The 16,663-nt window shown below is 48.4% G+C and overlaps 1 protein-coding gene across 1 annotated transcript in view; it reads left to right on the top strand.

The window, feature by feature from the left end:
• The window catches only part of MTARC1 (mitochondrial amidoxime reducing component 1), a 28,345-nt gene that overhangs the window by 8,780 nt on the left and 2,902 nt on the right, over window positions 1–16,663 (top strand). The window contains exons 3-6 of the mRNA XM_036932268.2: window positions 2,406–2,568; window positions 3,379–3,519; window positions 10,954–11,015; window positions 11,107–11,178. Of these exons, the coding sequence (XP_036788163.2) occupies window positions 2,406–2,568; window positions 3,379–3,519; window positions 10,954–11,015; window positions 11,107–11,178 (438 nt within the window). The remainder of the gene's footprint in view (window positions 1–2,405; window positions 2,569–3,378; window positions 3,520–10,953; window positions 11,016–11,106; window positions 11,179–16,663) is intronic.

Here is a 16,663-nt window from a genome sequence, read left to right as displayed (position 1 = left end):
TAAAAAATAAAACCAAAGAGAAATTCTAGAGCTGAAGAATGAAGTGCATGAAATGAAAAATGCAATAGAGTACATCACAGAATGGATCAAGCAAAAGAAAGGACTCTTGGAGATTGAGATTGAAGAAAGGACCTTTGAAATTATCTAGTCAAAGGAGAACAAAGGGGAAAAATGAAATGGAGTGAATAGAGTCTATGTAATCTATGGGATACCACTAAGATAAATAATTTGTGTATTATTATTAGAGTTCTCAAAGGAAAAGAGAAGTGGATGGCAGAAAGATTATTTTAAGAAATAATGGCTGAGAACTTCTGAAAACTGGAGGGAGATTTGCACATCCAGGTTCATGCAGCTCACAGCTCACCAAACAAGCCCAACTTAAAGAGATAGAATAAAACTGTCAAAACAAACAAACAAAAAGAGACAGAGAGAAAGAGAGAATCTTAAAAATAGCAAGAGAAAAGAAGTTAATAATTTGCAAGGAATCCCCACAATGCTATCAACAAATTTCTCAGAAGAAACCCAACAGGCCAGGAGAGAGTTGGATGGTGTATTCAAAGTGCTGAAAGAAGAAAAAAGACTGTTCATGAAGAATATTCTGTCTGGCAAAGTTATTCCTTAGAAGTGAAGGAAAGAGAAAGACTTTCCCAAACAAAAATTGAGGGAGTTCATCACTACTAATCCTGCCTTTCAAGAAATGCTGAAAGTAATTCTTCAAGCTGATGTGAAAGGACATTAACTAGTAAAGTGAAGACATATGAAAATACACAGCATGCTGGTAAAGGTAACTACAAAGTTAAATTCAGAATAATACTGTAAGATGGTGGTATACTAATTCTATTTAAGTCTAGTATAAAGGTTCAGGGACAAGAGTATTAAAAATAACTAGCTTAATACTGTAAGATGGTGGTATAGTCTACTTAACTCTAGAATAAAGGTTAAAGGACAAGAGTATTAAAAATAGCTCCAATAGTTTCTTAATGAATATACAATAAACACAGGTAAATTATGACATTAAAAACATAAAAGGGGGTGGGGTAAAAGCATAGAGTTTTTGTATAAGATAGAAATTAGTGGTTATCAGCAAAGAATAGACTATTATACTGTAAGATGTTTTATGTCAGCCTATTGGTAACCACAAAGCAAAACTTACAGTAGGATCCTACAAGATGAAGAGAAGGGAATCCAAACATACCACTGTGGAAAATCATCAGTTCACAATGGAAGGCAACAGCAGAGGAAGACAGGAACAAAGAAATACAAAACAGCTATAAAACAATAAGATGGCATTAGTAAGTCCTTACCTATCAATAATTACTCTAAATGTAAATGCATCAAATTACCCGCTGAAAAGGGAATAGAGTGGCTGGAATGGATAAACAAACAAGACTTGACTATATGCTGCCTACAGGAGATTCACTCAGCTTTAAGAACACACATAGGCACCAAGTGAAGGTGTAGGAAAAGATAATCCATGCAAGTGGGAGCCCAAAGACAGCAAGCATTGGTTTATTTAACCAGATAAAATAGAATTTACAGACAAAAAATTTTCAGGTACAGAAGGTAACTGAAATAATGAATATGCTCCAAATAAAATGTTACCTAAATCTAGCTATAAATTATTGCCTATAGAGCTCCCTGGACCTGAGGGTGGTTGTCTTTTAAAAGAGGTTATTATCATGTGTTACTGTCACTGAACTGAACAGAATCACTTTCTCTCTGTGCAATTCATTATTTCGCGTTGTACCCAGGCGCCACCTAGAGTTCCCTTGAGTGGTCACAGTGGTAACCATCCTCTGCTTGGTAAACACTGGCCTATGCCAAGCTAGTTGCTTTTCTCCATACAGTCCTGCACACTGTATGTGAGGGATGGAGAACTTTAAATCGTACCAAGTTATTACTAGCGAGCAAATCATATTACTGTTGTTATCCATAACGTTTTAGTATCTATAGAACATTTGCACATACGTTGCTGTATCTTGTTTTATTATCAGCATATGGGTAAAGTGTAGCCAGGCCTATTAATAAAGATTTCTGGTTGCTGTTGAGCTGGGTGAACCAGATTTTGCAGTAATCATAAATTGACCTTGTACTGAACTCTTTTGGAGAGCTCCATATCTTTTCAAACATGATCCCATTTTTCTTCTCTGCATTTCTTCCAGGTAGAGGGGCACTGGTTGTACCACTCTGTTTTAAAACTAGGAAAGCAAGGCTCAAAACTGTGCCTTCATTTAGGCTTACACAGTGGTTCAGGGGCAGAACCACGCTAAGATTAGGTCTCCTGATAGTTAAGGAATCACAGTGACACCACAGCTTGGTGCGGCTTTTCTAGTATGTGTAGGACATGGTACTGTGCCCACACTTTCAAAGCCCTGGCCATTCTTTGCTCCTGCTCCCCCCTGCAGAGTGCATGGCCTGGAGGTGGAGGGCAGGGACTGTGGGGAGGAGGCGGCCCAGTGGATAACCAGCTTCCTGAAGACGCAGCCCTACCGCCTGGTGCACTTTGAGCCCCACATGCGACCGAGAAATTCCCACGAAGTACTGGATGTGTTCCAGCCCACTGAAAAGGTCAGAGGCGCATCCCCCGGCTTTGGCCTTTGGTGTGTCCCGGGAAGGCAGGCTTCCTGTATAGCCCCGCAGGCAGGGTGGCATGTTTGCTGAGCTCCACACTGTCATTTTGTCAGCTGGCTCCCAGGCAGCTTGGCCTGGACTGCGGCTGGGGTAACCTACAACAGTCAAAAATAAAGCCCCTCCTTTGGGAGCATCATCTGTGTTTTCCTGATTTGAGGAACTCTTGCATTTTTCCCCACGAGCACCTACCTTCCTATTTATGAAAGACTTCAAGTGCCAAACGGGTTTCAAAACCATTCTGTGCCAGTATCTTTTCCACTGCATTCTGCAATTGCCATGTGGCATCTAACCTCTCTGCAGTGTGATTGCAGTTGTGGGTCAGACCACAGTTGGGCAAACGAGGGTGGGTATGGAGATCCAGAGTCTAAAAATGACCAGACTGGCCTGTAAAAGAATGAGGCTGTAAGGACTCCTCATAAAAGTAGGAGTGGTAACACAGTGCTGTGCAGCACAATTACTATGGCCTTTACAAAAAAGGGTCAGCAAAAATACCACTGGTCGGCAGGTTGCATAAAGAATAAGTATTCATGGAATCAGTGAATAATTTTATCACACATAACAAGGTCATCAAACCCAACCAGCTTACTAAACCTTTGAGAAGTTGAAGGCTTAGAAAGATGAAGTGACTTCCCCAAGGGCACTTGCCCAGTGGTGGTTGTAGGATCCCAAGGCCATGCTGTATTTACATGTGACCCCTGAGAAATTCTTCTGTGTGCCATGTTACAATAATGTCTATTTCCTTAGCAGATTGCTTACTCAGATGCCAGCCCGTTCTTGATCATTTCTGAGGCATCGTTGGCGGATCTCAACTCCAGGCTAGAGAAGAAAGTTAAAGCCGCTAACTTCAGGCCCAATATTGTGATTTCAGGGTGTGACAGCTACGCAGAGGTAACAGTATGACTTCTCTGCCCTTGTCCTTGGATTTAACTTTTCTATTTAAAATGTGAGTCTTCAACGTGGGATTAGATTATTCCCCAGGATGCATTATTTATTGGCCTTATACTACAGAACAATTTGACTTTATCATTTCTTGAGCACCTGATCAGTGCAGACTTCTGTTTGGAGAATATAAACACAGATGAGGTAGAGACACTGACATCAGGGAGCAGTTCAGGGCCTGAGACTACTAAGGAGAATTCCCCACAGTCAGGTGAGTTTTTGAGCCAAATTTACCTAGAGTAAAATACATGATGCATGTAGGCCATGGAGCAAAGCCAGGGTGTGTTCATGTCTTAGTGAAGATGGCTTTCCTGTTCAGTCAGTGGCCCCCCTGGGGAAGACAGGCATTTACAGCATGGCTGCTGGAGGGGTGTGTGAAGGGGATTGGCCCCACGCGGGGATGGCACTGCCCTTCAGTTCTTTTGGTGCCACTTTCACTCCCCTCAGATGGCAGCATGGTGACTTAGTGTGTGGGGATTCCAATGTGCCCTAGGAGTCTAGATTTACCAGTCATTACTTTTGGTTATTTAATTTGGTTCTCTCCCTGGTTGACCGAGATGGCAGAAGTTGGTGACCTAGTGGCTTGGTGAGTGGTGACAGCGCGGCTCTGGGTCCTTGACAGAGGCGCTGGCTCTACGATGGGAATTCGGGAGTCCTGGTGGGGCCTGTGTTTATAGATGGGGCGGGAAAGGAGAGGGTGCAGGGGGGTGACCCTTCCCTCTGCCCATTTTTTGTGCAACAGAAGAATTGAGTCCCCAGTGACTGAGTCCTAATTGCATATGTCAGGGAAATGAACTGTCTGTCTGTTTTGCTGTGAGGAGGCAACAAGCACACTGACAGAAAAGCAATCTGGGAACGTGAGTCCCACATTCAAACCGGACGACCTGAGGGTGGCCTTCAGCTCCTCCCTGACCTCTGAGGGACTCTCCAGTCCCCTAAGTCTCATTTACCCACTGGGAAAATGGGCTGATCCTTCCTGCCTAGGACTGCCTTATAGGTGTGTTAAAGGACCAGTTTGGATAAGGTAACTTATGAGAAGTATAAATGCAGTGTCTATCAGTGGAGAGAAATGAAAGAATATGAAACAGCCTGCGCTCAGCTCCAATCCTCCAAACATGTCATTTATTCCAGAGACGGCAGGTCAGCTCCTAGTGTGAGGGGGTAACTGTGTGCGTCGTCCCCCAGGAGCCTGGGCCGAGTGTTCCGTGGTGATGAAGGAGCTCTGTCTGTCCTGGCTCATGCCCCCCACAGTTCAGTCTTAGACAAGGGGGAGAACCAGAGTTGGGTGCCTTTGGCCACCTCACTGATCCTCATCTTGCAGCAGCTGTGGCCAGGAAAGCGGTCCTCCCGGTGTCCTGGGCTTCTCCTCCGGAGGGTAAGAGCAGGGAAGGAGGCGGAGGATTCCTATTTGGTGCTCACAGGGTGCTTTGTGCTGTTATCTCCTTTATTCCTCACAGCAGCCGGGAGGTGAAAGCCATCACTCCCCTTTTACAGGGGAGAGGGGAGAGGGGTGGGGGTGGGCTGGCTGCCAGAGCTGCCCCATGGCAAGAGCGGAGGGGTCGGCCCTTGACTCCAGACTATACTACAGGCCAAAGGACGTCTGAGTCCTCCACCCCCATGCAGATCCTCTCGCTTCACCCTTGAACCACTGTGAGGCCTCTGCTTCTTGCGGTTGTAAAATGCAGCTAATTTCTGCAGGCCCCTCCCCTGATGGCAGCTTCCAGAATCATGGCGAATGACAACCCGTGGACAGGCTCTTAGTTGGAGAAGGTGCCACAGAGGTGCAGCACGGCCTCTGTCCTGTGGTCGGCGTGCAGGGGCGCGGTGCAGGCCACAGCTTCTCCCTGGCTGTGGTCCCACGTGAAGCTCCCTTCCTCCTTGTGGTCTTTGTGCCATGGGCCACATTGGGGACGTTCCCTCTCCAAAGATCTGAGATGGGCAGATGCAGATGAGTTGAGAGGAGATGGCCCAGGGTAGGACCTCGGGTTTAGGAGAGACCTCGGGTTTAGGAGAGCTGTTTGAATTGAATCTTGCTTGAGAAGCCTTGACCCCCAACTCCAAGTGGCCCCTGACTGGGAGTATTTTATATTTTAAGTTGGATGTTTATACAACACTGTGGCTGCGCTGGCCTCATTTTTGTGCCGTTTCCCTCCTCACACAGCGAGTTAGCGGCCCTTGTGCCCCATGTGCTGGGAATAGGCGTGGAGGATACAAGGGTTGAGGAAGGATAGTTGCTTCTCCCAAGGAGTCCAAGGTCAGATCGTGCACAGGCCCATGAGCCAGGCCAGGAAGCTGGTGAGCTCAGGGTGTTAGGGGACCCCCCGTGGGACGTTCGTAACACAGGATGGAGGACGACAGGGCAGTGAGGTGTCTGTGCAAGGTCAGAGGTCAGAGTGCCCCAGAGGTCAGGCCGTGGGTCCTTTAACACCTGGCTTAGTCCATTCGGCTGCCACAACAGAATACCATAGAGCGGTTGGCGTAGAAACAAGGGAAATTTAATCCTCACGGTCCGGGAAGCTGGAAGCCCCAGATCAAGGCATCTATGGATCTGGGGTCTGTTGTGAGCTTCCAGGTTCAGGCAGCCGCCCTCTGCCGTGTCGTCCTCGCGGGATGGAGGGGCCAAGAGCCCTGGGTCCCTTCCATGCGGGCACTGACCCCACTCACCGGGGCTCCACCCTCATGACCTCAGAGGCTTCCTAGGGCCCCGCCCCCGAACTGCGTGCGCTGTGTCGTCACCTCGGGGGCTGGGCCAACGCAGAGGAGCGTGGGGAGGGCGCATGCGTGCAGCCTGTACGGCTCCCTGACAGTTCGCGCGCTTTCGGTCTGTTTTTCACAACCTTGTCTACGCTGAGGACTCCGAGCTAATATCCTCACACCAGAGCTCTTCCGCTGCCTTCCCCCGATTTCCACTGGTGTGTTCAATCAGAACTGCAGGATGTTCAAATGGGCAAAGTTGAGGGCTGCCTTTCCACCGCAGAGCCGGCTCCCCCCAGGTTTGTCCATCGCGGGGTATGGTGGCCCTGACTTCCAGCCGCTCAGGCCCCAAGCTGGGGACCACCCCTTGTTCTCACTTCTCAAGTCGCACATGCAAACTGTGCACACATCTTGGTGGCTCTGACCTCCTCCCCTCCTGAGGCTCCATGCCTCCCTGGGCCAAGTCTCCACTGTCTCTCCTATGGCCTAACCTCTCTCCACTGGTCCCCCGGCTTCTGCCCTCCCTGGACGCCCACCACCATACATGCTCTATTCTCAACACACCCTTTAAAGGAATCCTGTAAAGGTAATGCGCATCACGCCGTTCTTCTGCTCAAAACCCTCCCATGCTCCTGCATCTCTCAAGGTAAAAATGGGATCCTTCTAATGGCTGTCCAGGCCCTACAGGATCCTGTGGCCCGCCAGATTCAGGGCTTCATATCCCATTACCTTCCATTTCTCTCACTGTGCTCCTGCCACACTGGACTCCTTCCCTCCCAAGAGCCTGTGCGCTTGCTGGTGGCTCTGCTTGGCAGCCTTCCCCCACACGTCTGCATGGCTTACTCCCTGACCTCTTTTTGCAGAGGCCTGCTCCTCCCCTTCAGTGAGGCTCTCCCTGATTGCCTTATACCCTGCTTTGCCTGCACAGCCTGGACCCTGACGGCGCTTCCTCCCCTGACACGCTGTGTATCTTGGGGCTTTGTTGTCTATTTACCCTCTGCAAGTTCCTTGATGATAGGGCTTGCTCAGTGCTATACCCCCAGCTCCTAAAAGAACGCCTGGCACATAGTAAGTGCCCACTCATTTGTTAAATGACTGAATGAGTAGGAGAGCTGGGCAATTGGGGCATTGGGGTTCAGGAGAGGAGAGGACTGAGAGCAAAGTTCTTGGTGCCAGATTTTGAGGGGATGGGGTTCTGGGGAGGATTTTAGACAAGAGAGTGACAGAAACTGATTTGCATTGTACCAGTATACCTCTGGCAAGGGTCTGGAGAAGGATTAGGGCAGGTGGTGCCTCGGGCAATGTGGTGGCAGCCAGGAGGAAGGCTGCGGACCTGCATGGAAGCTTCTGGAAAGGGAATCCACTCACCACTTCAGAACTTACTTCTTAGTAATTGTGGTCCTTGTCTGCTTCCCTTCACACCTATTATTTCAATTCCTGACCCTCCTTACTTCTTTAACCTTCACTTCTGCCCCATGCCACAGCAGGAAAACCATGCTGTCCCCCCCACCCCCCATACACACACACACACACACACGTTCAGTAGCCTTTTCCCGGGCATCATTCTGCCTTTTGGACCTACTAGTACTGCTTCTAGTAGGAACTTTTCTTTCCCTGCCTGCACTGCCCTGACGGCCTTCCCATGCTCCTTTGCTATTTTGCTTCTAGTCCTCACTTATGGTCAGGGCTTCCGAAATAACTGGCCTTGACCCTTTTCTCTCTCTCTGCCTTTCCTTAGTGATCACACCGTCCCCTCCACGTCATTTTCTATCTCCCCCTGTAGGTCCCTCCTAAGTGCCCAACCATGGACTCCCTCTGGACTGCAGGCCCACATTTCCAACTGTCTGCAGGGCGTTTTCACATGTTCTGTTGATACGGCCAACTGATGCTTGCATGTGCCTCACCCTATTGCCTCATCATCAACTCAGACTCCTCTTGACTTCACAGTTTCTGTCACAGGCACCATGTTCCTTCTTTGACCCTGGCTTGGAGCTTATAAGTCACCCTGGCTCCTTCCTCTCCACCTTCCCCAGCCCCAACCATGTCTGCTCCCTCTCTGTTCTCAGCTGCCAAGCAGCTCATAGCTTTATTATGTCAAGTCTGGACCACTGAGTGGACCTGGATGTTGCCACAGTGACAGCACCCGTGTGACCTCCTCTATTCTAAAAGCTGACAGAAAGTTACTGCACTGCCTTGCTCGAAAGCCTTCAGTGGCTCCCCATTTTTCAAAAGGCCCAAACTATCCACTCTGCTATTCCAGTCCCTCCATAATGTCACCATAATTTTCTTTCCTAGCTTTTATTTCCAATAAAAGCTCTGAGCTACAAAACGGACCAAGGACCTAATATATATTCCCCTGTCTCCTGGTCATCTTGAACCTTGCCCGTTGCTCCACTTAGAAATCCCTGACCTTCTTGAAAAGCCACCTCCCCTGAGAAGTCTGCTCTGATTGCCAGGTCCAAAAGAGCTGCCTTCCTTCTCCACACCATACTGTGTTATGTCCGTGCCTCTCCCATCCCTGACTTGTCCTGTTTAAATTTCGTTTCCCCTCAAGGTAATGTGTTTTGGTAGGAAGACTTTCATGGGCTCGTCTCCGGTGTGTAACATGGTTCTGAGCCCATAGTGTGCATTTGACATAAAACAGCTTTCTCCTTTTCCTCCCCTTTGCCACATAGATACTTTTTTATTACGGTGACTTTATTTCTTATTTATCTGTGACTCAATTACCAGTTTTTATTACCCATAAAGGAGTTCTGGAAGTATTTCTTTAATTAATAATAAGTTAATTTCCTAATCAGTTCTCTATCTCCCTTTGGATCCTTTTTTTTTTTTTTTTAAATCACCACAGTGCCCCCTGCTGGAGAAATGTACACAGAACAGGCTGGCGCTGCTCTGAGGCGCCCAGCTAGCTTCTGGGACTGTTCTGGAGTATGCAGTTGAGACACGTTTTACGATTGAAAAAAAAAATGTCATACATATATCAAGACCGATAGGCACTATCAGAGTTAAAATTCTGAGTCTGGAACTCTGTGTTTGGCTCATGATCGACAAAGGACTGGGCAGGTTCGTTTTAACTCGTAGCTTTTGTCTTCAGCCCTGGGACAGCCAGCGCTTCTCTGCGAGGGTAAGGTCAGGACCACAGGCAGATGTCCTGTCTCCTTAGCGGGCTTCCTTCTGATTAGCGCCCGGAGTCCCCTCACCCCTCTTTTGTGCCTCTCGAAGACTCTGCCCTGGGGACTCGGTTTCGATCCCACCTCTTCCATAAAACCTCCCTGGACCGGAGCAGCCTGCCGCTGTCTTCCTCTGAACTGCCAGGGGGCTCTTGCCCAGATGGTTGACCCGACATTCGGTGTGCTCTCTTCTTTCCTAAATCCCCCTTCACTGATTTCACCGCCCCCAACCACCAGTCATAGTATCTATCTTATAATTTTTCTCAAATTTTCTGAACTTTAAAAAAATCTATTGATCACGAGCTTTTCATAGGTAACTGTCCTATCCTCCCTGCTGGATATGAAGGGTGCAGTCCATCCATTTGATTTGATTTGTCCTGGAACGTCAGCACCTGGAACTCTTTGTCCTAGAGGAGCTTCCTGGGTGAGCATTTTGTAAATATTCCAGTGGAGATGCAAAGAGAAATAAGGTGCTTGGGCTTGTTCTTGATTTGTTCATAACCTGCCAGGGGAGATAACAAAGTAAACATCCCAGTGACTTAATCCACCTCAGTTGTGTGCAAGGGATCGATACAAGCTAGAGAAATAACCCACTTCTTACCCCTCCTCTCTTTCACACACTCCCTCTGTCAGCCCCAAGTGTCAACCTTAAAAATAAAATAATAAGATGAAGATATCAAACATTACATTTTTTTCTTGATCTGGGGTGGTTGATGGTTACATGAATGTATACATGTCAGAATTCAAGCTGTACACTATGATTTGTGCATTTTATGGTATGTACCCTGATATAAAACTAAAACTAAAAACCATTTGTTTCATTGGCAAAATGAGTTTTACTTGGGAATAGGAGAGGAATTGCAGTTCAAGACAGGCAAACTATGGCAAACCATAGGCAAGGTCCACGAGACAAATGGAAGGCCATCTTTTCTTAGGTTTTAGAAAATTTAAGAAGGGTTGTTTTGAATGACAGTTCACTGGAGAAGAACCAGATTTCGAGGCTGTGGTGGTTTCTCAGTGGCTGCCAGCGGGTTAGTGGGTTATTGCTGGGGCAGGGAGAGGCTGTCCTTAAAAGCAGCAGATATAGTTCCTATGGGAAAGGTGTCCTCCCTTATCCAGGTAAGAATTATCTTTTTTCTGCTGGTTATGCAGGCTGCATAGAGCTCAGGGCTTCCCGACACCATTTTCAATAAAGTTTCTTTTATCATTTCCATACATCCCTTACCTCCCCATCTTGAGTCAAGTGGGACCAGCCAGGGAGGCTTCCTGAAGGAGGTGAGTTTCAGTCAGTTTTACCAGTGAGAGGGGAGAGTATTCTTCATTTCAGGAGAATGAACTGACATGTCAGAGGCAGAGAGTGGGAACAGACAGGTGTATGGCTTCTGAGGACTGATGTAAAAGTCCATCATCTTTGAAGTGAGTGGCTTCATTAGGCCTCAGCTCATATGAAGTCCCTCCACAGGTGTGTCCAGGCTAAGGCTCAGAAATGCTCATATGAATTTTGTGCTTAATCTTCTAGGATTCATGGAATGAGCTTCTTATTGGCGATGTGGAACTGAAAAGGGTAATAGCCTGTTTCAGGTAAGGCATTTCTGACCCCTGAAGGGGGGAGAGAGGCGAAAGCCATGGTCAGTCAGCTCTGTCCCTTATGATGTTCTGTGTGTGTGTCCAGGTGTGTCTTAACCACAGTGGACCCAGACACCGGCACCATGAGCAGGAAGGAGCCTCTGGAGACCTTGAAGAGGTAGGACTAGGCAACTTAATATTTCCAAGAATGAGCGGTGCAAATACCACATACGTACTTCCTTGCAACTGAAGGGGGTCCTGCTGACTGGGTGATTTTGGAAATATTGCTGGGTGCTTTCGTCCCCAGCATGCCTGCTTGCACAGATCATTTTATTTTTCATTTGGAAATCATGATTCAAACAAACCAATTCAAAAAACGTGGTTTATATATTTTGGCAAGTTGTATTATGGACTGAGTATGCAGTGATAATAGGTATGTGATAATAACACTGTGGTGATGTAAGAAATGCCCGTGTATTTTGAAGAAGGGTGCCGAAGTATGTAGGGGATGTGACAAGATGTGCAATACATTATTTTAGGGAAAAAAAAAAGACACATGGAAAAATGTATCAAAACCTTAATAAAGAGAACCTGGGTCATAATTCTGTGGGGATTCATTGTACTGTTCCTGTTTCATTTTTGTTTACTTTGAAAAATTTTCAAAATGAAAAATTTTCAGTGAAAGACAGTACAGAGAATAAGTTTACGTTGCATAGAAAGATAGTTAATATCAATTTTTAAAAGCTGATTACAGAGTGACATCTATAGTATTTACTTCTTTGTTTTTGTGTATTTGATTTTACTTTTTAAATATATATAAATGTATGTGAATAGATAAAAGGCTGAAAGACTAAACCGAAATGTAAATGGAATCATGGGAAAAATGTGTATATTCTTATATGTAGCTTCTAAATTTGTCTGTAAACACCCTGCATTACTATTGTAAGACAGCAGTTCAGGATCCACGCACTTCAGTGGCCTTATCCACCAATCTGGGCCTAGGTATTGCTGAAATTCTGGCAGTGAGCTAACCATCTTCATCTTCCTAGGTCTTTTTCTTCCACATGGAATGCAGGGTCCCAGGTGCGATGTCAGGTCTCATCTCTGCAGCCCCTGTGACCTCAGCTTTGACCCTGACCATGTCTCTGGGTGACACTTGCAGAAGTGTGGAGGGGGGTGACAGCTGCTTCAGGCAGAGCCCGGAAAACTTGGGGAATGAATGCAGGGGAGATGTGGCCGTCGGCATCCAGGGCATCATGAAAGAGCACATTAAGGGAGGTACTGCGTGGGGTTTGTGGGAGCCTCTCCAAGCTTATGGTCTTGTTGGGGCTAACCCTTTGATCAGTACCAATCCTGCCACCATCCCAGAAGCTCCCGTCTGGTCCCCTCCCTGGGCAGACTGAAGCTCTGGGGTGCAGTTGCTATCATATCATCCCAGCCAGCAGGTTACCTCTGAGCAGGAGGCTCTGGGCCTGGCCTCCCTGGCCAGCACCTGGAGTCCATGGACACTAGTGTCCTACAGGAAGGCCAGGCTACAGTGAGGTAGACAGCTGACATCAAGGGGACAGGCTGTGTGGCAGAGAAGGAGATCAGGAATGAAGCTAAACAAGGTGGATCGAGGGGAGTTGAGGAGAATTCTGCAAGTGAAGAACAAATGGCTGCTTTTCATCTGTGTCCCCACCGTGGGGTGTGGGTTTGTAGGAACATTCCAAGGGGGGTGCTGCAGACTAGCCTGAGGTGAATTTCATCATCGTGAGGGATGTGGTGTATTTCTCAGCACTCAACCTAGCATTCATTAACTTTTCTGTAAAATTAGGATGGAACACTTAAGATTTGTACATTTCACTCCACATACATTTCCCCTCCAACCAAAACAAGTAAATAAACGTTAACTCTAGGAAATGATCTGCCAGCTGAATTGTATAGAGGTGAAGTCTGTGGTGTCTGCAAGTTATTTGGACATGCAAAAAAATGACAATGGCTTGTGGATAAAAATGTCATAAAGGAAATTTAGTAAAATGTTATGTATAGGGTCCCAAGTGGTTGGCCAATGGGTATTCACTATAAAGCTTAACTTGTTTGCCTGTCTAAGAATTGTAATAATAAGATGTTGGGGGCAGAGTGTGATGGGTGATGGGACCCGGTGAGGGCAGCAGAGGTCTTGAGAAGCAGCAACTAAAGACTAGAGCTAGTCCTCCAAACATGTCACTCACTCACTGTTCAAACAAACCAGAATTCAGTCTTCTGACTTTCCCGTGGCCCTGAGGTGCCTCCGGAGGGGAGAACAGAGTGGGCGGGGAAAGGACCCCTGGGGTGGGATGAGAGCTCTGGCCCTGCCCCAAGGAATGGGTGATCTTCCCCAGGCCCCCCTTGTGCTCAGGCTCTGGGTGTTCTTGCCTGTGATAAAAGCCAGGTAGGATAGATCTCCATGATTTCGATGGGGAAAGCAGCCACGTGACCCTTTTTATACATCTTGTTCTCTCTCCCCTCCCCATGTCACTTGGTGTCTGGCACCCTTTCCCTCTGGATTTAGAAGGTGTGCTTGTGCGAACAGCCTCCTGAAAGCCCTCATGTGTCTGGGCCGATCCCCAGGGTTTTCAGTGCCCTCCTCCGTGGGGAGCCTGTGTTTACACAAGGGGGCTAATTGACCCACACACAGAGTGAAGGCAGGCAGGCGGAGGTCACAGGAGCCGGCACAGCTCTGCTGAACTGCTGCAGGTTCCTGCAGCCCCACAGTGCCACCCTAATTGCTCCTAATACCCCAGGAGACAGAGCAGCCCGCCTAGGTGTCTCCTCCTATCTCTTCCTGAGATTTACGTTGCCATAGATGTAGTAATTTATGTTTTCCCCAGGACAGGTAGCCATAAATCGGGAAGAGAAAGGCCCGGCCGCATGACATAAATCACGGGAAGCGAAGCAGACAGTGATGTCAAGCACTGCCTCCCGGCTCTCTGGCAGGTTGCTCGGAGCCCTGCCCTCTGGCCTCCTGTGTCTTCCCGGTGCACAGGGGCTGTGTTGCTTCAGGAATGCAAGTTCCCAGCAGGGAGGCATCTGCCAGCCTTAGCTAGGCTGCCTGTCACCCACAGGCAGACCGCAGGGTGGCAAAGCAATGAGAGAGAGAACTTGTCTGGCGCTGCTGAGTATCTGCAGGCCAGAGGCCTTTGGGTTTAAAATACTCTCTCTGCAGGCAGCAGGGCAGAGGCCTGCCCCCTGGCAGGAAAATAGGTGGAATAGCTCCTCCTCCCACACTGATCCCTATGGCTGGAGGGGTGGCGGCATCTGTCATGATGGCTTCCACAACATCTTGCTCTTAATAGAAAGAGAAAAAGCACGTTTGCTCCGTAGACACGAGTGGCTGCCAGGAGCTGCTGGTAGGCTGTGCGGCGCTGAGCTGAAGGCAGAAAGATATAGAGGTGGTGATACCGTGAGAAGAGACACCCCCCTCCCCCGCAAATCTGGCTCTGTCACTGCTAATTTGTGACACTGGCGAGTCACTTAGCTTCTTGATGTGTCAGTTACTTTATTTGTAAAAACTGGACTAATAATACCTCTCCTGGTCCACCCTCCTGGTTGATCTGAGTAAGGCAATAAATATGATTTTTTAAAAGTAGATGAAAATTACACAATGACCTTGTAGACTGTGGTCAGTGATGGACTCAGCTGAGGGACTTGACGCCTTCTGAGAGAAGGAGGGGCCTGAAGACGCTTCTCTGCATTCTCTGAGGCTGCGTTAAACGAAACCCGCCCCAACCGGCTGAGCTTCCCTGGCTCTGCCTTCCCGTGGCCCTGCACTGGGCTGGCTGGTTCATAGCCTGGCCATAGAGGTAGGTAGTAGGTTGAGGGGCCTCAGAAGTGGTCTGTGCCCCTGGGTGTGGACTCAGCGGTGAGCAAAGACCCTGCCTGGAGTCATGGCCTGGGACCAGTTAAATGAGTAAACCAGGCAGAATAAATAATGGGCAGCTCTCCCTGGTGCACAGGGCTTTATAGGTAGCAATGTTTCCAGTCACCACACCCTTTACGTACGGAGACCTACCTCTAAGTTAAAACAAAATAGCTCAGGCCTCCTCCTTGTTAGAGTAGTTGTATGTTTTGTATTCACTGAAAGAAAAACTGCACTAAAGAAGGAGCTTTTAAACGAGTTTTTAATTTTTTAGAACCAACAGAAATATATATATTGGGAAAAAATTCATGGAAGGTCCACGTGTGAGACAATAGTATTTTCAGTCTGTTGAACAAAGCTTGGTGTGCACTTGAATTCATAGGCGCTTACAATACCTCCTCATGCCCACAAGGGGTCGCTGGTGGTCTCATTTATCGAGTCTTGGCGCGGCCAGGCAGGGGCCGTGTTTTCTGGGGCTGGAGGTGGCTCAGGAGCTGGGGAGGGCTGGCAGGGCAGGTCCAGCGCCGCTCCTCTCTCAGCGCTTCCATTTCTATTACTAGGCGGCCACGTGTGACCACCTGCGCCTGTGCAAACCACCCCGCTGTCCACACGCGCAGCTCAAGGGCTGGGCTGGGGGCGCGGGGGCTGGTTTGGGTCCTCCTTGCCCGTTGCCTGGTTGGGGAGTGAGGGTGTGTGGGGGGAGTTGATGGGAAGGGGCAGGCGAAACCCGCAAACAGCCACACCTGTGTGTAGAAGAATACGCGTTACCCCTCCTCAGTTCTTATCTGCCTGAGTGTCCCTAGGAGGCGTGTAGATGACCGAGCATCACATCCTGGGTAGGAAGGGTCCTGACTAGGGATGGAGGCAGCCAGGCCTCCGTTCTAGCCCCAGCCTCATGACGGAGGTCTGTAATCTTGGGCAAGTCGGTTGCTCCCCTGAGGCCCACCTGTAAAGTAGAGGTAGTACAAATTCCTACCTAGGCTTGTTGTAAGGATTAAAAGATAAAACGTGCGACGTTCTTTATAAACTGTCAGTGTTTGATGCATAGGACTCCGACCCTCAGCCCCCTCACCCCCAGATATTCAGAGCCAGGAAGCCCAGGCTACAGAGGTGGGCCTTGAGGAGAAGTCCCAAGCCATGGAAATGAAGAGGCCGCCCTCCGACAGACACAGACCGCAAGTGCCCTTGGCCTGGCATGCTGCCAGGGCGGAGGCAGGCGGGGCGAGGCACCTGGGTTCCCAGGTCCAAGTCGCTGCAGAGCCCTGGCTGTGGAGGGAGGGAACAGTCTTGAGGAGGCAGGGAGGCCCAGATTGACAGCTCGTGGTTTTCATCTATTTGTGGGCTTGCTTGTTCGTTGGTTCGAGGGGCTGCAGTGTTCCCGGCTGCAGGAATGTAGCAGGGAACCGACCAGGCGTGGCGCCTGCGGTCTGGGGAGGGTCCCCAGAAGGATGCTTCAGATTTGATCCTCTCCATTTTTTCCTTCACCACTTCTGATTTGAAGAATAAAAGTAGGACCAAGTTGTTCCTTTTTTTAAAAGCACAATAGACTAAAAGTAATCCTTTGTATAAAAGCGTTTCAAATACAAAAATGAGTTAACTTGGAGTTAGCTTAAGCGAGAGACTCAAGAAAACTGTATTGCAGTGGGGAGAAAACCTTGCCCTGTCATTCCTGCACAGTCCACCCTGCACACTCTTCCTGGGGCCTCTTGTGTCTTCTGCTCGACAAAGGTGTCCACGCTGCTTCTAATAGAGGTTTGCTCACCAACACATTTATGTATTCAAC

The sequence above is a fragment of the Manis pentadactyla genome, chromosome 19 (assembly GCF_030020395.1).
Source record: "Manis pentadactyla isolate mManPen7 chromosome 19, mManPen7.hap1, whole genome shotgun sequence".
In the NCBI taxonomy this organism is placed as follows: domain Eukaryota; kingdom Metazoa; phylum Chordata; class Mammalia; order Pholidota; family Manidae; genus Manis; species Manis pentadactyla.
The sequence above is the reverse complement of the archived record's forward strand: the minus strand, read 5'-3'. Positions and strand labels throughout refer to the sequence as shown.